The sequence below is a fragment of the Plectropomus leopardus genome, chromosome 11 (genome assembly GCF_026936395.1).
Source record: "Plectropomus leopardus strain MGB_pleo_1.0 chromosome 11, ASM2693639v1, whole genome shotgun sequence".
NCBI lineage: Eukaryota > Metazoa > Chordata > Actinopteri > Perciformes > Serranidae > Plectropomus > Plectropomus leopardus.
In genome coordinates this window covers 14,723,581-14,750,372 of record NC_142186.1, presented here as the reverse complement: position 1 = coordinate 14,750,372, position 26,792 = coordinate 14,723,581, and the positions used below count along the sequence as shown (strand labels likewise).

General features: G+C 38.8%; 1 protein-coding gene across 4 annotated transcripts in view; it reads left to right on the top strand.

Annotated features, from left to right (window-relative positions):
• Nucleotides 1–26,792, top strand: part of cdkal1 (CDK5 regulatory subunit associated protein 1-like 1) — a 306,706-nt gene that overhangs the window by 187,358 nt on the left and 92,556 nt on the right. For 3 of the 4 annotated variants that reach the window (XM_088084047.1, XM_088084048.1, XM_042489706.2), the window contains exons 11-12: nucleotides 4,715–4,895; nucleotides 17,995–18,057. In XM_088084047.1, the coding sequence (XP_087940173.1) occupies nucleotides 4,715–4,895; nucleotides 17,995–18,057 (244 nt within the window). Of the gene's footprint in view, nucleotides 1–4,714; nucleotides 4,896–17,994; nucleotides 18,058–18,135; nucleotides 18,886–26,792 lie in introns of those variants that run through there. The other variant, XM_088084049.1, reaches the window with a different exon arrangement.

Sequence of the window (26,792 nt, the reverse complement as noted above, 5' to 3'; positions counted from 1 at the left end):
TCTGCTCTCATCCTTCCATCCCCTCCACCCATCGCCTTCCTCTCTACACCTCCATGCCATGCTCATCTCTTTTTCCTCGCTGTCGTTTTTTCAGGGTTCTTCTGTCCCAGTGGTCTCGCCTTCATCTTATCACGCGGGCCGCTCACAGGCATCTGTTGTGCAAACAGGCTCGCATACACATGCACATATTTTGAATATATGATGAAGAGGATATATGGAAACTCATACACACACATATGCACGTATGAGGGCCTCAGCAAACAAAGAGTTGATAATAATTGTGCTGAAGACAAAGGCGTGTTTTATGAAGCTTAATTCAACCCATTGAGGCAGATGGGGGACTGACTGTGTGCTTATCTTGAGTTTTAATTAAAAGACTTTAGTCTCCTATGAACACATTCTCCCTGTGTAAATGCTAACTCAGACTGGAAGCGCATTACAGCTAATGGGAGCTACTGTCTTCAGGGATGTGGTCTCTTTGCCTCCATGGGGCAGGAGGAGAAATGACAGGAACAAAGAACACACACAAACACAAACCTATTTTCCTGCCCTATTATCTCTTTTAATTTAGGTGCTTCAGGGCCTGTATTCTCTTTTTATTCTGATTTAGCTACAGGGAGTTCAGCATTAGTCACGAGGTTAGTGACTGACTGCTAGCAGCTGATAAAAAAGGTCCATCCTCCTCCTGTCTCTCATCTTGCAGATGTATACATGACGTATTCACAGGATATTAGTTTCCTTTCCATTAAAACAGATCATTCATAGTCCCAGACATTGTTAAACAGAGCACTAATTAAATGTAGCTTCTATAAACAGACATTTAGGATGCATTGAAAGATGCTATTTGAGGAACATCGGAGAATTTGAATTGTGTTCTTAATTTAACAGTTGCCTGGTATAAAATGTCAAGCCAAATTTTCCCATTTATACCTTTTTATCACACCATGTCTAATATTATTAGGGTTCCAAAGTCATGAAATTACTGGAAAAGTTATGAAATTAGAGAAACTGTTTTCCAGCCCTGGAAATGGTTTGGAATTAACCCTCTGAAACCTGGAGCATCGTCGCTCTTTTTTTCTTCTGCTTCTTTTAGTAGCTTCTCATAAGTTCAAAGTTTTAACAGAATCATTAGTAAAAGTTTTTTGTGTAAAATATGTTTGTTCATTTAAAATCCTAAAACATATCTAACGTTAGTGCTGCACAGCATGACCATTTAAATGTCAGTAGTATCCCATGATACACATTGTCATATACAGCCATTGGGCAGTGGTAATGTCTGATGTGTGTGAAAAGATATATATATATGTGCGGAATGCTCCAGCTCCAAAAATAGAAAATCTATTTGTGGTGGCAGATGCTTTCATTATTTTGGGTAAACTACCCAAAGTGGGTAGTGTAAGAAAGCCTGTTCTGATACCATTCTCTAATCACTACTTATTGTTAACTCTTTCTCAGGCCTGACATACCAGTTTGGCTTTTCACACACAAAAAAGACTAATCAGTGTGTTTTTTTCTGTAAAATCAGAAATGTCCTGGTTTAATATGACAGTGCCCCGTGTACAGTTACGTACAGGAGTTTGCATAAATGGTATCTAACAAAAGTTGCAGTCAAATTTCAGATTGTAACTCTCCTCAGCTGGACATAAAAGTGACAGGCTTGAATCTGGAAGAAAAGGCAACACAAATCTCGTCCTCTGTTAAAATTGTGTCCAGTACTTTATGACAAAAGTTCACTCTAGGTTAGATATACGAACATGTTTTTTTTCCTAGTTTTGAAGTTTCAAGAATAGCCCTCTTCCTGCGTAGGTTTAATTGAAAGCCGTTTGAGCTGACACCTAATCTGCCATCTTTTTCGACTTTCTGCTTTTTTGTCTCTGTGTCTTTGCCTTCTCTGTTTCTCACACATTCTGTTTTTGAAAGGTGAACAATAACAAGATACATTTCTCCTCTCTCATTTTAACAAGGAGTGTATCAGTGAGGCTCTTGTTCATTAGTATCACACATCACACTTCCATCACCTTTGGATCTGAGAGACAGAGGTGTCAAAATGACAGTGTGTGCGCGCATGTTTTTTTTCTTCCTCTCGCAGCCTCCACCTTACAAAAATCCACAAAAGCCAATTCACACCAGCCTTTCTTCTTGCTCTTTCTCTCAGTATTCTTTCTCCATGTGTTACTTTGCACCCCTGGCTTAAATAGTGCATTTTTTTTCCTACAATGGTGTAAATTTTCTTAGTACTACTGCAAAAATGAAAAGGACATACTGCTTACCTGCAGTATGCCTCCTCACCACTACACCACTAAAGGGCCATTGCAAATTGGATATGCAAGCCTTGGGGAGATGCAACAGACGGTTATCTTCTGAGGCTAGAAGAAAAAAAAAAGTGTTCGCATTACTAATTTTATTTACTTTCCCCTACTGATAATGAAATAGCTTGAGGGAGTATATTATAGATATTTTCTACTCTTGTGCTGAGAACATTTAATAGCACTGAATAATGTGCGTTAGTTCAGAATTTTATCCCTGTAGAACAAGAATGTTTTTCTGTGATTAGAGCCCAAAGGCTGCACAAAATATTGTTTTTGGACTAAAGCCACATGCCAACAAAATGTTACCTACTGATGAACGTAATGTGGGCACATATTAACCATGTAGGAAACATTGACTCAAAATATAATATCTTTCCACTTTCGTCCGCTTTACTTGATTAATAATTGTAGAAAGCCTAAAGGCTGCACATAGTCCTTTGTTTACCTAACAAAGTAGTGGATTAAAACCATTTATTTTGTGTTAAATACTCAGGGGGGCTTAGAACCACTGCTTGAGGGGATTGAAGAACTAAATTTTAATCACAAATAGAAAATTATTCATTTATTCATTCATTTAACCATTCCATGCTCCAATTTTTTTCCATGAGGAAGTTGTCAGGCAGATCTTAGAGGTCAAGGATGCCTGTGCCTGCAGGCCATTGGTTAATATTAATGACCGTAAGCCAATTGGAAGTCATCAATAGGTCAGAGGTTATCATGGGTCTGCAGATGCAGGAAGTTAATGTAATTAAAGATGCATCATGTTGTCGATTGCAGAGAAAATGTCTTTCCCGCTCTTTTCTTAATGTCTTTGTCGAGCTGTCTTTCTCTTTGTCGGTCTGTTGCTTAGGTGTGTGCTTGTTTCTTGTCTTATTGTCTTGCAGTTTTCACAGGAAGAGATATATGACTGTTTGTACTTTTTATTCCATTACTGTCTTTGTTTTGTGTAAACACTTACGCAGCCAGGCGCATATCTGTAAGAACAAAAAACATGTACACTTAAGGAATTACAACGTCAGAGATGAGATACTTTGTTAAAGGACAGCGAGGAAAGGAGAAGTGAGGGAGGGCCAGGAATAAAGATAACAATGAAAGAGTGAATAGAATGTAGCAAATTACTGGTGACTGATAGTTTACACAGTCACTGTAGTCCTCCTTTTTCATTCCATCCAAAGCACTTTTTTAAATAAATTAAATTATTTTTAGATAAATTGCCATATAATAGCAAATTACATGAAGAGGTCACTGTCCATCCTAATCCACTCCATCTAGATGTTTGATGTGAAGATTGTAATGAATGTCTTGGCTTGCTTGAGAATGATTTCCAATTTTTTCTTTATTGGATATATTATTATTATTATGTTATTATATTTTTATTACATTTCCAATCTGACTTTAAGGGGAAAAAAGGCCATTTTCATAAATGACTGCACCCTCAAAGAAACAGGCCATTGGAAAGCCAGCTTGTCATAAGTAATTTAGACTCTGTTGTTCTTAATAATGTTGTTTCCTGCAGAATCATATTGCTAATTTAGACCTTTATGGTAATTTAAAGCTACTTCAGCCATCAGAGATGTTGTTAAATGCCTTTGGGATCAGGCCTAATCCTTGAAACTGTATTCCAATATGTCCAGACAGTATTAATTTCAATAGGAATGTCAAATATGTACTCAAGATATACAAGGTTTACTGACAGACAACGATAACTTAGCCTTAGATTTCCAACTACTGTCAATACATAGAACCAATCAATGCATCTATTCCCACACCCTACTGGCTATGATTAATCCAATGGGCCAACAGGTCAATAATCAATAGCTAATGATTTTGCAGAGGCTGCTAATCAGGCTTTGATTGACTAAATGAGTCCATGGGGAAGGCTTTACTCTTTTTTAATGCTATGCTGAATCACATAGTTTTTCAAAGGCTTATATCAACATGGGAAAACGTCACAAATTTCTGTCTTTTAGATAATTGCTCAAGGAGTAATTGGAGGTTAGACTCAATTGTATTGTGTATGTTTATTATTCATTTTTATGATTTGTTTTCCCCAAGAGATTAATCAGGAATTAAGGATGTTAAAATTCCCTGATTGAATAAATAACTCAAGTGAAAATATTTCATGTGGGATTAGTTGCACAACAACACCATGAGCTGTAAGCACTAACCGATCAAACTGGCGCTGAAACAAATGCTGTAGACTGGCTTTATGGTTGCTTTCTGTGATGGTATTATTTTGTTTCAATGTGAACTTTTCTGCAGATAAGGTCAAAGGTCATCTTGCTTTTTTTCCTTGCAACACCAGAAGTAGATATCAAGTGTAAATGTAATGTTTTTCACTCAGAAATGAGCAAAAAACTTAATATATGGTTTAATAAAAGGCTCTCTCTCTGTTTCTCTTTTAGGGTCCCAGGTGTGACCATTGCTACAGATTTAATCTGCGGTTTTCCCGGTGAGACGGAGGAAGACTTCCAAGAGACAGTAGACTTGGTGAAACTGTACAGATTCCCAAGTCTCTTCATCAACCAGTTCTATCCCAGACCCGGTACACCTGCCGCTAAGATGGAGCAAGTACCAGCACATGTGGTGAGTGTGGACAACAAAACAGAGACTACTGGACTACCAGTCATCTGACATATCAGATTTGGGCGACATAACTTTAGTATATTTAGTGCAGGACTATGATTTGTGTTTTGTGATCTCACAAAATGCAGCAAGGGAGAAAACATGACCTGACTGCAATGTTCTTCAGACATAGTATATACATGCACACATGAGAACCGACTTCTGATTCTCTTTTTTCTTTTTTTTTGTTCCTTTGCTTGCTTCAGTAAAATGCTTCCTCTTCTACATTTCTGATACGGAAGATTGTGCCATAGTCTGCTGTTTTTGTTTTGTTTTCTTTTTTTTAAATAGCCATTTCAAAACCACTAACAACAGAGGAGAAAACACTGCAGTATGTTAATTAAGTCAGGAAAATCAGCTTTAAAACCAAACAAAATCTTTTAGAATGTAATAATATAAGAAAAGACAGAAGACAGCTTGAACCATAACCACAGGGTTGATAAATTAATTTAGCAACAGTTAAGGCCCTTTAAAACTATTAAAAGGTTTAAACAATATGCTTTAAAAAATTTGAATTTGCTTAATGAGGTTGTACGTATAGTACTGCATACATATACAATGTATAGTAAATGTAAGTTTAAGTGTGTCGCTGATGTAACCACTTAAATCTCTTAGTAGTGGTGACGTCTTAAAATGTATGGAAAAAGATTTTAAAAAGGTCATAAAGGGTATTAAATTTGACCTCAAGATTCCTAAATCATGACCCTGATAATAGAGCTGTTAAATGAGCAGTAATGCATAGTTTTAGTATAGTGTAGTGTCCAAGGTAATGTCATTAAATATCTTGTTTTAGCTGTCCAAAACCAAATGGTATTCAGTTTGATATGATATAAACCAAAGAAATGCGGCATATCACCATACTTTAGAGGCTGAAAACAGCATTTTCTGCAAATTTTTCTATGAAAAATTACCACAAATTAACATTTAAAAAAAATGTGATCATTTTTCTGTCCGTTTACTGATCAATTAATAGACTAATCATTGCAGCTCTGGAATACAGTCACTAAAACACATTGTCTCAGGTGCTTGCCGCTCCATTTGGACTTCTTATTGTGCGCTGTATAACCACACAGCTCCTGACAGATACTCTCCTGCTTCCTCTCTCTCTCAATCTGCTGCCAAATGAAACAATTAGTGGCTAATGAAGCCATAATTGTTAGGTAAGGTGTATGTGTAGGAGAGAGAGAGTAAGTGAGAGAGAAGCACAGATTGAACACACCACCATCAGCAGCTCCAGCGTTGTCTTGGCCTTTTGCCTCTAAGGTTTCTCAGCTCCATCATTGCTTGGCAGAGCCACAGGCATCGATAATATAAATGTAAATCAAAAGTTAACTGCAGTGTTGCTGATGAACATGGATGCTCTCTGTGACCCCTGCAGTCTAACGTCTACTTTGTGCTCATTATATTCATTATGCGTATCTTTTTACAATGTATTGATGCACAGTTATACATACATATTTTGGTCAAATGAAGATCCCAGAACATTTTATAGATGCTTACTCATCACCTACATCTGTTTTGTACAATTTTAAAGATATTTGTACGCGACAAAGTGCAACAGTTCTCATATTACTGAATATTTACTAAGACGCGCATGATACGTTGCTCTGACCTTTTTTTTTTAGTTTGACCCGATGCATTATGCTGTACCCTATACTATATGTTCTATATCTTCTTGCATTTGTACTCCCTCGCTCTTTTCCATCAAAGTATTGACACATCTCTTTCAAGCAGAGCTTCTTCATAAGTCATTCTCTTTTTCTCTCGGTCCTCCTATCTCCCTTCGTTCGCTGAGGAGAAGCTGAGTGTGTCTTAGAGGGATCAATCCCCTGACAGCTACATCACTGCTTCTCCTCTTATGTTTTTTCCCCTCTCCTTTCTTTCTCCTCCATCTGTCTCATCCAACTTTATTGTCGGTGGTTGGATGTCAGCACACATTTATCCAAGACTACATTTCACAGGCAGCTCTTTGATTGTCAGGATGTAGCATATTGCTGGTTCCAGTAGAAACCTCTTATTGTCAAATCAGATTTTTTGTTTTGATTGTTAGGTCTTTTGTGTATTTAATGAGGTTTCTGCTAAATTAACAATGAAGCAAATCATCAGGCAACAAAGGGGTGTATTTTTTAAACTAATATCATCACATATCACATTTTATCCTGTGTTTGTAAAAGCCACTTTAACTGGCCATCTGAATGTTTTAAATCTAAGTTAATTGTGAGTTTATTTGTGCTTGACAGAGAAAAGTAAAAGGTGAACACGGGAGTCAGAGTAATATGTTAGGGTCCCTGTAACCAGGACACCTGCTTCGGTGGTTAAAGCTGCCCACAACATCACATCATCAGTCAGCGTGCACCTGTTCTTACACACATACACACACACAGTTCTGCAGACAGATATACACACACACAGCGAGTGGTGGCAGCTAGGCGACGTCTAGGCCATGTAGGGTCAGTCATTAATAAAGTGCACCAGATGGTTTGTCTGGAACACAACTGTGTTGAATAGCCACAGGAGGGATGGATGGAGAAGTAGATGGAGTAGGAAGCATAGGCAGAAGGAGGCCTCAGAGAGGGAGAGAGAAGGTAAAGATGGAGGGAGAATAGGAGAAAAAGCGGAAAGGGAAATGGATGGATGGAGGAAATAAATTGAGACAGAAAGGAAGAGCTATAGGGACATGCCCATTGTGGGACCTGAAAGGACACCACCCCCCTTAGAAATATAATTGGCCACTTTGAATGCTCACCTAATAAATGTAACAGCTGATGTGGTTCAGGTTGTCAGTCTCACCATTAGGCTGTGGTGAAGCTGGTGGTGTTTGTCTGTGGTTTATATTAACCTTATAAATGCTGCACACTTTGCCCTTTAAAAGCAAGGGCAGATATTTACTTTCTTAGGCATAGCAAGTTTATTTATAAATCACAATTCACACACATTGGCAATTCAAAGTGATTTGCAAGTGAGCAAAGAATCATATAAAAATACAAAAAAAAAAAAAACGGTTGAAGGAGCCAGTGGGAAAATTTTTTTAAAAAAAAGTGCATTAGATCAGCTAACACAGAAAGTAGAGTACAATCAGCTACCAAAAGGCATCTTTCTTATCAGTATGGGATTTGGACATGTTGGCCTTTTCCACTATTTACATCAATATTATTGGGCAGTGCAGCAGATTGTCAGACTCACCAAATATCATCTATTGAGACTGTACTAGCAGCACTTTTTTCAGGGATTAAGTGTTCTTCCATTTATTGTACCTCGCAGGACAGATGGATCTAAGGCTGCATTCACACCAAATCAGGCGTTGCGGCGATTAGCCACAGGGTTGTGCCGTGGTGTGGGAGTGTCACTTAAATGGCCCATTTGTCAGGGAGTGGAGGGTGAAGAGAAAGCCATATCACCCCATCTCAGCAACTGTGTGTTTTTCTTTGTAAAGTTTGTTCATGTTGGCCTAAGCTGTGAATACAAACTTTATTTCTTTTACTCATTATAATTACAGGATTGGCCACCAGGTTGCGATTCTCTTGAAGCTGATTCTGTTTCAACTTTTTGCCGCAGGCTGCCAATTCCCCTGCTGCCCCACTGCCGCAGCCTAGATGCACAACTCACATTCAAATGAATTGGAGGACCGACGCTCAATTTGTTGTGAATGCAGCCTAAGGTGGTCTTGGACCTAAGAGCAGCTTTAGATCATTGCATCATTGGAACTCGTCTAGAAGAGGGCATTTTTTAGGAATTGGTTAGGCGTGTCCACAAGATCTAGTCTTTTGACAGCAGTGGACGTCCTAGTTGACGAGCTGGTTAATTGAACTGTCAATATACCCAATTCTCCGCAGTACAGAGAGTCACACTCTGTCACAAGTACTGAATTGTGAAAGAGTGTGTGTTCAGGGAAATCTGGAGGGATAGATAATGAGAATTGTAGGAGGTACTTACCTGCATTTATGGTACTGGAAAACATGTTGGAAATGAGGGACAACAGTAAAATTTACTTAAACATTATTTTTAATTACATTAAAGATTATTTTCAGACCAGTCAGTAGCAAAGCCAAATGATTAAGTAATTTTTTTTATATAAAACTGGCTTCTTATGAGTTAAGGTCAGTGTATGTGTTAGTTCAGACAAATGTAGAATTTTTAAAAAAATGTAGAAACTGAGGTTGAAAATCATTTTTTAAAAGTTACAGTAAAGAGCACACTCTTCTTGTGAGTCAGTCAGTGTTGCCGAGTTGTTTTTCCACTTTTGGTCCCTTGATACTTGAGCACCTAGTTGGCTGGTGAAGTGACAACAAACTCTTCCTAAAAGGTGTGTAGACATAAAAACATACTTTATTTGGTCTCATATTTGATCATATACTGAACATATTATAAATGTAACAGTAGGAAATTTGTTTTTGCTTTGGCAGTCTGATTTCCAGCTTTGATAAAACAAATATTTGAATCACAAAACACACAGATAAATTTGTCTCGGTAAGTCAGAGATTGAAGCAGAAGAGAAACCCCGTAGAGCTGGAGAGGGTCCAGCTGGGAAGTGGTCCAGGTGTTTCAAGGTATCTGTAGGTCTAACTTATTACCTATTGTAATGGATGATATATGAGAGAATGCAGGATGAAGGGAAGAGCAGAGGCAGATGGAAAGAATAGGAGACCACAGGGATGGAGGGAGAGAAGGGAGCATGTTGAGAATAAAGGGATGTGAATGCTATTAGCTCGGATCTCCATAATCATCCCCAGGTGACTAGAACTTAGCCTTGATAAATGGACTTGCTGAGTGGAGGGTGTGTGTGTGTAATGTGTGTGTTGGGATGTGTATTGGTATGCGAGGAGGAATTGAGAATGAGCAGCTGCTGCAGCGAAAGAGAGGGAAAAAAAGTGATAGAAAAGGAGATTAGCTATTCTAGTGGGACAGTGTTTTTAATTTCCCCAGGTTGTAATTGGTTAAGAACTCCATTACCCACAAGGCACCAGTGTGGCAGCTGTCAACGTAAAACAGCTGGCCAACCACTAGTAGCTCCATCTTCTTGCTTCACTATAATTTATCTACGCCTGGACACACAAACACTGGAAGAGACACAGACGTACACACACACACATACTTTTTCTCCTCTCTGTCTCTAATGCAGACACATACTCTCTCACACACGTATCATGGGAGATAATAACACTTGACTAAAGGCAGTCTAACAGGTATTAGGGTTGAGCTAGTGGTTAAGTTGCTGTCTGGGGCCAGGTAGGCCTGCACTTGATTAATGAGGACCTGGTTCACTAATAATGGAACGGATGACACACTGCATTTTAATGATCAGAGTTTTTGCTTGCCACATTCAGATGCCTTTGTTTTTCACCTGCGTAGGTCGCCAGTGTGCCATTTACTCTAGAGTTTTAACTGACAATGACAATGTTCTGATTGTAAAAAAAATGAAGACATCCAGTAGGTTTGAGTATAAAAATGTAGCATGAGTTGTTGGTTGTATAAAAAAGGAACTACTGATCCCTTAAAGGGGATTTACTTGGTGCTGCAGAAAGGTAACAGTGTGATTGGAGAATATATTAAATGTTTTTTAGGTTTTTAAATTGATATCTAAATGTGTGTGTTTGTGTGTATGTGTGTGTGGGGGTGTGTTATCAAAGCATATGTAGTACCTGTGAGATCTATTGTAGCAGGGACTATCACAGACTCTTTTGGCTACTTTGCCAGGTGTTAAAGCTTTATTAGGTCTGTCTCTCCATCTGTGGACAGATTTTGTCACTGTGGCAGTGTCACAACTGTGCAAGATGCAGTCACAGAACTTTTCAGGTGTATTGGTCAGATCAAAATAAAGGTCAGGTTTGAAGATAATATGGTTTGAACAAGGGGGCTGGAAGTAGTGGGGAAAGCAGGTCTTTTCCTACCTATTTTATGACCCTAGCAGATATTTGTTTTATGTCACTGTTGCTGTATTGCAGCCAGAGTGGTTTCATCGCAAAATACATGGTTACTTCTTTTACTCAAATTTTACTTGCTTATACAATAAATGGAGATGTATTTTTGCACTTGCAGGGTGTCAGGTTTGTTTTCTCTTCTGATGCAAAATAAAGAGCAGCTTTAAGGCATTTTATCTATGTGCAGTGTGACCATAGCTCACATTCAAGATCCTATTCCTGTGTCGATTTAACATATTACAGTGCTTGATCTTGATCAGGGAAGCAATTGAAAATGTTTTCTTTCTCTTTGTAGTTACAATTTACAGTGTATTCCTTGTGTACACCTTAGTTAAAGGAACATGCATCAGATCTGACACAAGGCAACACAGCAGGAACATGTTATGTCCAGTGACCTCTGTAGAGAAAAAAGGTCTCACACACACACACACACACACACACACACACACACACACACACACACACACACACACACACACACACACACAGACATACACACACACACAGCATCGCCATTGTGACCACTGTCATTGTGATGCTCCAGGAAGTGTTAAGATAGACACACACATACACACGCCGTGGGTGTAGGCTCTATAGCACTAACATCTGTCTGTCATTAGGGAAAGACAAACGGGCACATGAGCCCCAAGCTCATGCAGCGCAGGCTAAGGCAAGATCACTGTTACCTTGCCCCACAACACACTCACTGTAGGGCATACTGACAAACATGTACATGCTGATATAGACACACATCAACACACACACACACACACACACACACACACAGACACACATTTCTACTGCCTCGTGTCAGGGAGTCCAAAATTTAAAGTTTTCTCTGAAATACACAAACATTAAGCCATTTGCATCATATCTTATAGAGGCACTGTTAAAGTGTTTGGCTTTTTTTAACTCAACTGAAACCAAGTTTCAAAGTGCACCAGTTATTGAATATATGATGATCCACTGTAAACAACTGGTGTACTAACTTGAATATGTGTCGCACTGACATTATGAAATCACTTTAGGTTCATGGCCTCTTCTGATGCAACATGAAGAGCTTGTCTTATATAAGTACTGACTTTAACTTTAATCACTTAATGAGTTTATGCAGTTTCCTTTTATTTACAATATAATTTTTAAGTAGCATCCAGTCTGAAGACAATTATTTTCATGTTTACTGTAGTTTCTGTTCAGGTAGTGTCATTAACTATCAAGAAATCATAAGGGATCAGTCATTGTAATTTAATTCAAGAATTGCAAATTTTCCCTTGGGGCTTCATAGCATTGTGCAGATATTTGACAAAAAACACTTTTATGTTGAACAGCAGTGTTTTTATGAAGCATGCAAGTTCTTTTGGTGTTGTTGGCAGCAGAGTGTGTGCTCCTGTCTAAACTACTCTGGCATGTGTTTGGAGTCTTTGTATGAATACCAGTGTATACATCCATGTAATGTCACTTCCCGTTAGACGCAGCATCCGTCTCTGGTGGCAACAACAGATGGACGTAATGGTAACAACCATCGTTCATCATCACCACAGTGACAGGTCCACACACACACACACACACACACACACACACACACACACACACACACACACAGAGTGCCTTTGCATTGCTGGGCAGTCACTAACACAACCTCATGGCATGCTAGATTAACTTCTCTGTTTGATGAACCACATGCATGCACATGCACACACACATACCTGTATACAGGCACTTTGTTGTACAGCACACTAATGAAGCTCTTAGAATTAAAAACACAATGGAAAAGGAAAGGTAACACTGACTTGCTTAAAGGCGGCATGACCACCTGAACCATTGCCATTTAAAAGGCTGATCTTAAATTATGTAAATGCTGCAGTCAGGGTTTAAAATCAGCTCTTTTGTCCACTGGCCAAAAGCTGAGTAAATGTTCAGATTTTGGAAGCAAATCAATGGGTTATCGTTTGTTTGTTTTTTATGCTAAGTGTGGCAAATCTACTTGCTGCTTGCATATTTCGTGAGCATTTGGCTAGCGGATGTTGCTGTTTTGTACCCTGGCAGCATTGCTTTCGGGTTTTAGGTCTTAAAGCACCATGGAGTTGTATTTTCACAATATATCCTATTTTATGCCTCTGTGCAGACAATAGCCATGGCTGGAGCTATTACATTTTCAGGTTGTTCATTTGCTCCTCCCCTTCTTGTGAATGCACCAACTCAAGAACAACTTGAGGGAGTTTCCTCAGATTTGGCGCAAACTTCCACCTGGACTTAACAATGAATTAATTACATTTTGGTGGTCAAAGGTCCAGGACATTGTGGCCTAGCATCTGCTTCATTCTTGGGAACTCAGTATTTCAAGAAGGCCTTGATAGGGTCTCCTCAAATTCAGCACAAACATCCACTTGGACTCAAGGATGAACTGATTAGAATTTGGTGGTCAAAGATGACTGAGAACTCATAAAACATGTTTTTGGCCATAACTCAAATTTCACACAAATGTGGACCAGGATAAAATGATGAAGTGTGGACATTTTATATCCAAAAAGTCAAAGGTCAGCCTTACTTTGACATCATAGTATTATGCAAAAACTACTTTCTGGACATTATTCAACATCATAACTTGATGGAACAGATGGGGAGATATCTGGTCAGATATTGAATTGGTGACGCTAGTCTTTGGTGCCCACCTAGAATCTGCACTGATTTTATAGATCTCTTGTTATGTGTTTGAAGAATCCACATTTTAAAATGTGTAGCCCCTTTGCAGAAACACCCAAAACATTGTCAACTGTCATGGCTGCATGAGTCTGGACAGACATGGATGTAAAGTGCAACTGTGACTTGACGTGTGTGTGCAGACATACAGCTGGAAGCCTGTAATTCTAGTTCTATATGTGTTTTAATCAAGTAATTGTTTTAATGGAATTGTTTCAAAGTTCTATGTTTTGTCTTGACAGTGAAATATTTGAAAATTAGTAGCAAAGTACACAACTCCTCCTCTCCGGAGTAGGTTTCTTCTTGTGGCTACTGATTAGTTCCACAGGTTCAACTTAGGGTGTCGTTTTTGCTCAAGGGTGCCCCGGCAGCAGCTGTTGTGGGATAATGAGGACATTTCAATCACTTCTTCGAAGCCAGCTTTTTGCATCATAGAGTCCACCTTTTCACCTCCATGTAGGTGGCAACATTACTTTAGCTACAAGATGCTTAAATTACAAGTAATGAGATGAAGGTTTCCCTTTATTCCTGTTATGGTAGAGGATAGGAAGTGGATCTCTTTCTCTCAATATTTTGCAATTTTTCTTTTTACTGTTTTGTTGTCCCTGTCCCCGTTTGCTTTTCTCTCTCATTTGACTCCTTCTGTTTTCATACTGGCGTTCGAATCACCTTGTGTTCAGCATGTTTTCACACCTTTGTCCTTTTTATACAGCATGTGTTTGTGTGAGTCAGTGCGGGAGCACATGCTGGTTTGTGCCTGTGGTGTGTGTGTGTGTGTGTGTGTGTGTGTGTGTGTGTGTGTGTGTGTGCTACTGAACTGGATAAATTCTGCTGGGAGCTCATTGGGGGTTGAGAAATCCTTACCTGCGGTTACATCTGTCTTAGAGTTACACACACACACGCACACACACACACAGTTGAGCATCACTGAGTACAGAGTGATGGTGAGAGTGATGAGGGGATGGAAGGAGGAGAGAATGTTGTTGAGGAGCTATGATGAGAGAATTGCTCTCACCTAACGTGCTTCAGGCAGAGAGGGAGTGTGGAGGGACAGACTTATAAGGGGGAGGATGGGTGAGAGAGTGGAGACAGAATGATTAGTATGAGTTTTCCCTCACTGGAGAAAAACACAGGCAGCGAGGGAGAGGTGGAGCCCCGAGGTGTATGTGGAAAGGCAAAGAATACGAGAGAAAAGAGGATTTGGAGATTCTGGAGAGCCTTTTGGCAGAGAGAGCAAGAGGGAATCAGGTAAAAACAAGAAAGAGAGGGAGCTAGACGGACAGGGCCAATGATTACAGGATTTTATGGATCACAAGAGCCCTGGGTGAGCAGAGAATGAGTAAGAGATGGGTAGAGGTGGAGGGTAGAGAGAAAAAGAAGTGATGGGATACACAGTCGGAAGGAATAGAGAGTATGGATAGGAGCAATGACAGGTGCAGTGATGAAAGGATGGACCTCACTAGAGACAAAGTCAAAGTAGACATTGGCCGAGGGCAAGGAGTACAATCTCTACCTTTTACCCAAATACCTTTATTTCACCTTCCTTCTCTTGTCTCTGCTGTTTTTACTTTTCTTGCCACATTTTCTCTGTCTTACTGTTTTGTTCATTTTGTGTGGTACTTCTCATCTTACCTCATTCTTTCAGGGCATGTTCCTAACAACTAATTTTCCCACCATTTAAACGTCTAAGTGTAAACTTAGACCAGTCAACAAGTCTAAATGTAAGAACACATTCAGAAAACCAAATAATAGCCAAAATATACAACATAGTGATAAGAGCAGTTTAAAATCATTCATCACAATTTTCATAACCAAATCATATTTTAAATGCCAATGAAATGTGTGGCACTTTGCACCATGGATTGTGAAAAGTGCACATCATCCTTTCAGAACATACCAACTCAATAAGAGTTAACACATCACATCTTTGCTGCGTATTTACCATCTTAACTCACCTACATTCAAACACACACATCACACAGACACACACACACACACGCATACACATCCAGGCTTCCTCTCCTCAGACAAAATCTCAGATGCCAGCTTGTATATGTCGTGTGTGTTTGTGCTTATGTGTGTGACAGAGACAGAGTGAGGGCCGTTAATGATCAGAGTTAGGGTTAAGGCACTCGGAAAATGTTAAAAAAGGTTTGCTATGAAGCCAAACACAGGACTCGGCTGGTATACTAAATGTTACCAGGCGTCCCACTTGACTCTAGCACAGGGTTTTACTTTACCGGACAGTGTTGTACTGATAAATGCAGGTTCAGCTGGTTTGTATGAAATCAAACTAGTTTAAGCCTGTACACTGTTTCGACTGGCAAACTAGAAAGCAACCCAACTCTAATTCAAGTTGCTGGTTAGTCTCACATGCTAATCCAAACGCTCACATTTCCTATGAGTATTTCTATAATGTTTCTTGTTCCAACTAGAAGGGCTAAAAACATTAAATCATGTCATGTAATTTCTTGCTAAATTTTAAAACTATACCTTAAACTTGACCACACATCTGTACATATTAATAGATTTTTCCTCCGACTCTACATCCCTCCTCCTCTTCACTACATCCTCAAGCAGCATTTGACTGTCATACTATAATGATGCCTTTTTGTGATAGCAGAGCGACTTGTAGAACATTTGCTCCATATGTACAGATCCAGCCTAAGGACATTGAATCCAGCCCTTTACATACACTGAAATGGTAGTGAGGGAAAGGGAGACAGTGTGGCAATGAAAGCATACTCCCTTTAGCTACAGTAGAATATACATATATCCTTCCCCCTTAGCCAGACATGGCCTAATCAGGGAGCTAATTAGCACTCTTTGTAACTGCATCGGCCTCATGTAACTGATTGCATTAACAACTGCCACATATCAAACAGTCATGTCTCATGGTTGTGCATCTCATTATGCATTAAGGACATGCAAGGTTAAGGCCAGACTTTGAGCGGGAATAAAATGAGAAAATGAGAGATAAATTTGTGCCACAGCTGGTGGGCAAATGAATGTATTTTTTCTCCTCTGTTCATTCCGTATTTTATGGATTTAATGAACTACTGTAGGCGCTGTTCGTAGTGATTTTTCTCCTTCTGTTTAAGTGACCCAATAAGTTAGCATGAGTGAAACTGTACTGTGTGTCCATATTTATACCATATTTTATTTTTGTTTTGCGTGCAAGACAAGCAAAGGAGGAGAAGTAATGCCAAGCAAGATTTTTTTTTTACTTTAGATCATGAGTATTGCAGGGAATGGATGATAACTAAGATGTATAAGGCATATAAATCCTGATTAGTGTTACTGAGAAGTGATTCATTTGTCTCATGTACAGTACATTAATTCACCTGCCTAACAGTAGACATTGTAGACATACTGAGGGAATGCTGAGATTAACTTTTTTTGGGAGTTGTAGGGAATATTTAATTATGTTTTACAATCTTTAATACCAATGCAAAAATACTCGAGTCCAGTTTATTTGTACAGTGTTACAAATGGACTTAACAAGTCCATAAAAAAATATTAAATACAAAATAAATCAAAGACAAGAACATTCTGAAATTGTCATAGTCTTAGGGGTGTAACCATACATGGACCTTGACGGAACTAATTTTATTGATGCAAAGTGAAAACATTGACAGATTTGATTAGAGATTCCCATGGCACATCTGTGTCAACATTTCTGTCAAAGCATACCTCCTTCCAAACAGTGCTACGGCCTAACACCAGGCTAAAAATGGTAAGTAACCGAGAAAAAAACAACAACGATATTTACTGATATTGTCTCATCACAAGCCTATGAACTGAACCAAATTGAAATCCTATAGCAGCAAATATTATATTGTTGCCAACAGAAATAGTGTAATATTACATTGTGATGAAACTTGTGATAAACACCCCTTGTATTCTCATATTGGAATTGCTAACTTTGATAAAATACCTTGAAAATTATCGATATTCAATTCCATTTTTGATATAAGTAAATAAGACTTTTTGGGCATAGAATTTAAAATTATTATTAAAAGATCATACCAACAAGGCTATAATATGACTAGATGATTTTTCTTCTTTGGTTAGCTGCAGAGAACTGCTGAAAGACTGTAGTAGAGATTTACAATCCGAGATCGCCAGAAAGCGCAGTTGGTGCCAGTGTATCCTAATGCAGAAAATGAGTACTGAAACCCATACAAATATTTAGATTTGATATGTATCAACAGACACACTAGTATGCACACGGGGGGACATCGGCTATGAATGGGACATTTTCGTCCCTATCTAGATGAATGGCGCTTAATCTAACTATGTATATATTCTAATATCTACAATCCTAATTAAATGATAATCTACCCTCTGCCTTTTGTGTTGGTCTTTTTAGCAGTATTATACATACATTATATGATTGGCTTTTATACTTAAAATTTCTTTTTTTTTATCACTATCTACAGAAGAAGCAGAGGACTAAAGAGCTGTCACAACTCTTCCACTCATACAACCCATACGACCACAAGGTAAGAAATCCTTCAGTGTTTGTTCCTGAAGTGCTTCCCTGGTTAATGTTTCTGTATTTGTCTCTCTGCCTGTTTCAGCTTTGGTCTTTTATTTTATTTCTTTGCATCTGCCTTTATCCTAATGTGGAGAGTCCACACAGAGTACTCAGACTCATTCACCTCTACACCAGAAGCCTTCACTTGACATCAAAAGTAGTTGTAGGTCACCATCATCATTTTGTCGTTAAAGCTGTGATGAGTTTGTTGTCTCCACAAGACGGACACCTCTTGCCAGCAATCTATTGAATGAGGATAGCTCTAGTGTTTGTTCCTGATTACACTTTGAGTGTGTGTGTGTGTGTGTGTGTGTGTGTGTGTGTGTGTGTGTGTGTGTGAGAGAGACAGAGAGAGAGATTGAATTCTGAAGTCGCATAAATCTCCTCAACTGTGTGTGTATATACTTGTGTGTACGGGCTCATACATTATGAGGTTAACATCTGACAGCAGACTGAACATGCCTCTCTTCAGGCATGCTTATGATGATGATGAGACCCTTGTGACAGCAGTGTGTATGTGTGTGTATGCTGAGTTCTTATACAAAGATGTCCTTCTGAAAGTGACAACCCCATGACAACAGCTGTCACCACATTTTTCTGCTGTCATGAAAAAGAAAAATTGTATTTTGACTATCTTGGGTCCTTATGTATGGCTACCGCCCACCATATATACTTCAACTGAATTTGCCGTAATAATGTAAATAACGATGGTCAAACATAATATTTTTGCCAAATGTCTGAGAAGTGTTTACTTGCGTATTATGATGAGAAATAAAGCCAAATAATGTACATGAAAGCGGTGACCTGTTACTGCAGAGTGAATGTGGTGAACATCTCGGTGATTGAAGCCTTCCTCGCAGTTGTCACATTGTCATTTAGCAAAGCTTTGGCTCGACCAAGATTTTTTCCCTGCAGCGTTTATACCTCTAGAGGAGTTTGTGCCTGTTCGGCTGTTGTTATATGTTACACGGTAATTAAAAGGATATAAGAGAGATCACGTTTTCACTGTGGCAGGCATGGATCTTTGCCTCCCACACACTGACACATACACACACACACACACACACACAGTAATATGTAAGACACATGCACATAAGTGAGTACATACGATCACAAAAACGAGGATGTGAACTGAGCAAAGTTAACAGAGAATATCTTTGTAAGACATTAACACGTTTGCATCTAAATGAGATAGTTAGTATTTATTAACATGAAGTATGACTCCCAGAGGAATTGATAGACCAACAGTAAGAATGTGAACCGTACTGAACCCGCTCTGCTGAGCCTCTCCATCTCACAAATACAACTGAACATTTTGTTCTTTTACACCTTTTTGTGTAACCTTTTTTTTCTTTTCTTTTGTGTCAATACACTGACTGAAAAAGATTGTTTATGTCCCACCTGGCCCAAGAATTAGTCCAGGTTTTAGGTAAAACCTCAAGTAGTCTGAATGTGTGGCACATTACAAACCACTTCAGAAATCACTGAATGACAATTGCATATATACAACCAAAACAAAAATTTCACAACATGGTAAACACAACAAATCAGTCTTGAATTACTCCTAGAGCCAAATCCACGCGTTTAATGTCCATCTGTATATATATTGATAGATGCATATTTTGGATTTTTCTGTGAACAAAAGACAAACTGTGTGAAATACCACTTCAGAGGGACTGCATTGTCTCACCAGTTCTTAGACCTCTTAATTCACTCTAAGCCAGTGTGCAGCTTGAGATCCTCGGGGACGAAGCCCCCTGTCCATTCCAAAGTTAAGGCTAAAGACCCTCTGAAATGTTCTCTGACAGAACACAGTATTAGTAATCTAGTCATAAAAGTATTTTTTTATGTCGAATTTCTACATTAATTTGTAGTGATATCTCTTCCATGTGTATTTAGCCCATTCTGTGTTTAAATAAAAAATAAGAAAATTAAGTGGATAGTTAAATTGCTACTGATAAAAAATATTATCCTGCTTTGATACAGCACATTTATTGCTGCCACATAACATCATATGTTTTTAATCTCCACCAGAGTAAAATGTCCTTACTGATAACCTTGCCTATGTCACTGTATTTTGTGGATAAAATGTGTCATAAGTAATCCTGTCCTATTATAAGGTATCTGATTGACCTCATACATAAATATTTTTAATATGTCAAGCAAGTTTGTTATTAATCTTCTAAGCAGCACAACTTACAGCCATGTTCCTGTAGGTTTGTTCCGTTTCCATAGATTGTGTAGATGTGCAAAGAAATCCCCTCACATTACAAACCCAGATAGCCATGAGATATGATTTAATGATAATAAATCTAATGTCAAGCTTGCTTCCTCCGAGATCAACCATGTTTCTGCCTGTCCTTGCCCATGTCCATACACCGTGGAAACGCTGAGGCAAATCAGCTTGCATTAAGCCCACATAGCCGTTAGATAGAAATAAATGAAGTCTGATAATGTCCCTCATTTCATGTTAAATTCCCTTGGGTGTCTGGCCTTTCAGCTTACGCTCTATGTAAGGATATTATGTGTTTACTAACACATCTGTGTGTGTGTGTGTGTGTGTGTGTGTGTGTGTGTGTGTGTGTGTGTGTGTGTGTGTGCGCACGCGCACGTGTGTGTGTGTGTGTGCGCCAGCAGCAGTGTGTGTGTGTGCAGCACACTGTGTGTGTGTGTGTGTGTGTGTGAGAGGGAGAGACAAACATAAAAAAATAGAGAGAGCGCACACAGATTGAGAGTAAAGGGAGAAATTTGTGTCTTTACAGCAATTATTGTTAGTGCGCATCCTCCTATAGGTATAAAAAGGTCATTATTAAAGACTGAGTCAGGGTGTGGGGTGAGTGAGACTTTATTGTTCTGGAGCTCCAGGCTACCAACCAAATGAAACAATGTTTTTAAATGAACTAATTGTTGTTGTTTTGGTTTTTTTTGTACTGAGCTTGTTTCTTAATCTCCTGTGGCTCTGAGTCACAAATGTGGAAATTGGCTAGTTAAATGCAAATGAAAATGGCCTTTAAACGAGACTAAATATTCTTTCTTTCTTTTTCTGTCTTTCTTTCCTTTCTTTCCTTTCTTTCTTTCTTTTTTGCCTTTGTATATTAAACAGCACTGTAATGAAAATATGTCTGAGGTAGATGTTTCTTTGTGTGTTCATTTACATGTAGACAATTGCACTCATCTGGTGTGTGTATATTTAAGAGACAGAAAAGTGTGTGTGTGTGAGTGAACGTGCACGTGATGATTAATGTGAAATATCCTATAGCCAGATGGTGCTGAACAAGGCCCATCCATCAGCAATGAAAAGACCAGTGGGCAGAAAGCTGGCAGAGCACTTTGTCTAGGGCCAGTGTCCCGCACCGGACACACACACACACACTCACACACACACTGTCTCAGCCAGTTCACACAAACTCTCTAAGGCCTTGACTGAGTAACCCACTGAGCCATGTTGGAGCCTTGTGTTTTGTTTTGGATTACAGGTTCTTGCTTGTTTTTCGGGGTTTTTTTTGCTGCCTGGGTCCCACATGAGTGGTGGTGCCTCACCGTTAAAACAATTCTGGTGTGTTTTTTACTTGTTCAGGTCTGCAACTTTTTCTGGTCCCAAGACGTAGGTAAAGGCTCAGATATTTGCATTTTATACCATTTTGTTGCATGATTTGTATTCATATGAGTTTCTGAAATCATAGGCATGAGCTGTGTTAATAACCAGCATCGACCAATTATCAGATGTTTTAGAATTGTACTTTAATCACAATTGATAACCCAGTTGCCAGAATAATGTTGATATCGTACATTTTTGCAAACCATGGATATGTAACATTTGTCCAGTCTTATGTTAGGATATGCTGTAATTTTTATGTTTCACCTAGACTCTATAATGGACATAGCTACCATGACATCACCCATTGGTTTGTGGACTATTGTTGTGAAGCTTTGAGTTTGGCATTTCAGCCGTGGCGATCTTTGTTTTGGGGAGCCAGAAGTGACCATATTTTGGATGACAGGTTGGACCTGTGGGGCAAGGGGTGGATCTGACACACAGATCAGTGACGCCTTGGGGACAACCTGTCACTCAAGTGACCCTGCCCATAAATATGTATAACTTTGGGAATTATGATAAAACTTCATCCCCTGTACAGCTGTCATGAATGTTGAAATAAGTTATAGAGCCAAAACCATGTTTGCAGACATATTTATTTCTGCTGTAAATTTGGGCATTTAGCATGTTTTGGAGCCAGCCTCAAATGATCATTTGAAAAGCAGAAAAACATTTGGCTGTTCTTCACTGGCTTCATTTTTCAGCCTCCGGAGGTTGCCATTTGGTTTCAACAACAGTGTGTTATGTTAAGGTAAAAAAAAGTACTTGGATACAGTCAGGAAAGGATCTTGTTTTGGTGGAATAATTGCCACTGAAAATATCACTGATGTCTTACCAAAAACACCCAGTTTTGATGTTTGTTGGTCTTAAACAGTGGCCTGCAGTGATTTGCAATTGTCTTGCCCAGAGTGAAACACCATCCACAATCCCCTCCTCCTTCTGATGAAAAAGCCAGCTGATATATATGGAATCAAAGTAATGTCTCTTTAGAAACATTGATTTGATACATATGAACACGAATATTGTATTCTGGTGTCTGGGTTGCATTTTAAACCAGTGATGTCAACTCTATGGACATACTGACCAGTTCTGCCATTGTTCAATGGCATTTAGATACATTTATATATGGGATCATGTAGTACAGCCAATATTTTCAATATTTGATAACAGCAGCCATTATTAAGTCAAAATTTTAAGACGGCAACCTAGTGGTCTAAAGCCTTGTTTCTCTCACCTATAGGCCTCTGCTATACCTGTTCTCTGTGTTCACATTATAAGGAATTATTTCTGTTTTTGTTCATCAGTTTGATCTAGTGAGAGGGATGATACATGCAACTACTGGCATGCTTATCTTGCTACTGTTTGTGTAGAGTGACCGCAGTTTATTCCCCTGTGCAAGTGTGCACTTGTGTGTGTAGCTATAAAACGTGCATGAAAACACGACATACACAAAGACTTTCCCTTTGCTGCATCACTGTGTCATCTGGTCCAAAGTTTTTGCTCCCTCAGGGTTTTGCCCTTCCAGGTTGAGGTTGTGAAACTCCCATCTCGCTTTAGTCATTCTCGGCAAACTTAACGTGTGTGTGAGTGTCCATGCATTCAGCTGTTTCTGACAGAGCTAATAAAGCCCCTCTTCCCTCTCTCCTCTCGCCCCACACTGTCGTAGTCTCCTGAGAGCGCGCACACAGACACGTACATTCATTCTCCATGCTGTGTTCATAGGCCTGAATGACAGGGGTGACAGTTTTCCTTGCGGCAAGAGAGGAGGGACAGGCTGTCAACATGGCCCGGTGCACCTGCCCAGCCACACAAGACACACACACACACACACACACACACACACACACACACACACAGACACACAGAGAAAGAGAGAGAGAGAGAGAGAAGTGAAAGTTGGAAATAGAGTGGGAGGTAGAGGTAGCTAAATGAAAGGCTGATAATGAAAGACTAACAAGAGAATTTGCAGAGAATAAAACACTTAATTACACTCAATAAACTTCCCCCCTTCAGTTATTCTGAAATCCCAGTTTGCCTCATAGAAGTTGACATAATTATTTATCATTTGAAGAAAAAGAAAAAAATGTTAATTAGTCTAACAGTTCTCTCTCTCCCCAACAGATCACTTTTTTTTCACAATTTTCGCCATTGCTAAACTGAACAATTAGTATTCAGCTTTTCTCCCTTTTGGCAATTTTAATTACTTTTATTTTGTATGATGAGTTTTTTTAAGCTAATGTTGTTTTTCATTGTTGTGAAAAGCTAACCTCCATCTTTGTCGAACTTGACATTTGCTTGCCACACTTTTTTCCCTCCTATTCTGTTAATTAACTGACTATTTAGGGCAAGAGAAGCAGGGAGTGGAAGGAGGGAGGAGTGGGGAAGCAGACAGAAATATTGGTTATGGTGATTTATTTTCTTGCCACGCTCCCTTAACTTGTCTCTCCACCCATCTGTCTCTTTCAGCTATTCTGTGAAAGCCATTCTTTTGCTCTGTCTGTGTCTGGGTTCAGCGTGGCTCTTAAATGTCTTAAATTATGTAAATGTAAGGCATCAAAGGTATTTAAAGTCTTAAGTAGTGTTAGCTCTTTTGTTGCTACCATACATAGATGAATATGAGTTGATTATGGTGCCATTATTTTTATGCTGATAACTGCAGCTACTGTGCCATCTCTAATTTGGTAATTATGATGGACTCAGCAGTACATAAAAATGTTATCATTGTAGTTGTCTTGGATTTTCATTTAGGATGCATTCTGGAAAAAATGTAACTGTATGAGATGTGTTCTCAAGAGCATTTCTCTTCCTGTTATTCCCCACATGGCTTGACTGTATCTTTTCTAGTGCCTCCATACTAAGACTCACATACTATGGGTCACACACTCCCTGAGAGGAGATTAAAGCACATGTTTTTTGTGAGATGCAGGATTGGGCATGTGGTAAAAGAGAATTAAACACATTATATTTTTTTTTACATAGCTTATGATGGGAGTGGCTAAGGAGTGAGCCATCTTGCTTTATCCTGATTTCTGTTAAAGTTGCACATGCGCAACTGATCAGCACTTACGAGGAAATGGTAGCGAGTAAAGACAGTAAAGACAAGAGTTTTTGAGCTGAAGTGCAAATTAGCATTTCAGTTATCCTGGAAACAGTTGGATTCAAGCAAAACTTAAGCTATATGTTTAGTTTACCACAAGACTGACAGCGATACAGATAAAACAGGGATAAAACAGGGAGAGAGGGTTGTTTTTCAAAGACACGTTATGTTAACAGTTAAACATGAGAATTGACTTGTATTTGTTGTTATTTGATACTTGCTAGTAAATAATTTGAATAGGGGTAAGTAAAATCTAACTTTCTGACCCACTTGATTAAGGTACCTTACTTAATATGAATGTATATTTAACGTGTGTTGTCATTGTATGCGTTATTCCCCTGTCTTGTTTTGCTTTGTCAAAAGGATTGTGGTTTTTGGTTTTGCTGAAGCAGAAAGTGTGTTGAATGCATATATATAAGGAAATCTAAAGTTTAAAAAAAGGATGCAGAACAGACATCAGTTGCTCAAAAACTGAGACCCACTTGCACAATCCCAAAACATACCAGCATTCTGGTGCAACCCTCTTTTGCCAGCACATAGGGAATAACATCTGTTTTGATGCTGTTGTGTAATGATGTATATGTTACTCATTTTATACTATTTGTCTGTTCGAATTAGACTAATGGTGTACTTATTTTGGGATCTCTTGGCTTGGCATTTTTTTTTAATCAGTGTTTTCATTAAAAGCTGCTGCAGCATGATGAGTGTCCGATGAATATAAAAAGATGAAAAGTTGATCAACAAAAGAAATAGATTTTACAAATGAGAGATTCCTTTCATGACTTTGGGTCGGCTAAGATATGTATATCTCAGCATGCAGGGTAATATTGCACCTCCTCTTTGATCAGGCAACAGAAATGGAACAAATAGAATGAGACCTCTCTGTGTGTGTGTGTGTGTGTGTGTGTGTGTGTGTGTGTGTGTGTAAACGCTGATATTCCTCCCACATTCTGATGCTGCTTGCCAAAGACATGGTTTTCTTCTGCTACTGTACAGTAGAGCACTATAGCCATGCATACATGCTCTCAATCTGTCAAGGTTACACAACAGGGACTTGCACAATGCATACACATGCGTGGTCCCACAAAAGTACAAACACATGTGTGAGCCTCCATAATTACTTGGTACATTTGGTGCCAAACAAACATTTGCCTTTGAAATACTCCCAGGCTCTTTATTTTCCTAATTTATGCGACACCACATTATAGCTACATTGTATTTGTTCCGGAGACACACAGTACACATAAAACAGCATACATCTCTGCCAAGCATGGCAATATGTGACATCCTTTTACTTAGCTACTGAGCTGGTGTGTTGTTTTTATTTTTTGTGTGTTTTTACTTCTAATTCAGATGTTAAGTAGGGTTTGTTTTTTTTTTGCACATCCTTAAAGTTGCTCATTGACTTGACTTTTTCCAGCTTCTGTCTGCACACAGTCAGCACAGTTACAGTTATCAGTAGTATATGTCAAAGTCTTGTGTAATGCACAGCCAATAACCAAGATAATCTGACTCCTACTGCTACTGTGCAGTGCTTGTGGATGTAACAACATAATGCTTTAGGCTTTCAAATAAACTGTCACACTGAGAACTGATATGCTCAACTACCTCTGTATTTGCCACAACACTGCAATATTCTCAAAGCTGCCTATAGCTAGAGTGGCTAAAGTGGACTATGATAAGTTTTAGGTGCTGTATGTTTATGTAGGAAAAATGTGGAGTCAAGTTTGTGAGAAGTTTCCAAGTTTTTTAAATGAATGAGTTACTATTTGCGGTACAATTATGAAACAACAAATGCTTACCTTAAGAAAACAAATTTCTGGTCAGAGGCTGACACTTCCGCCCAAACCCTAAGGAACTTATATCATTCATAAATGGTGTGTTATGCAGCATATCATCCTTTAATCTCCAGATAGTTTGGTGTGTTTTGCTGCTGAAAACATTAAGGAGCACTAACAGTCCCAAGGTTGCATTTCAAAAAAAAAAAAAAAGGAAAAAGAAAAGGGAT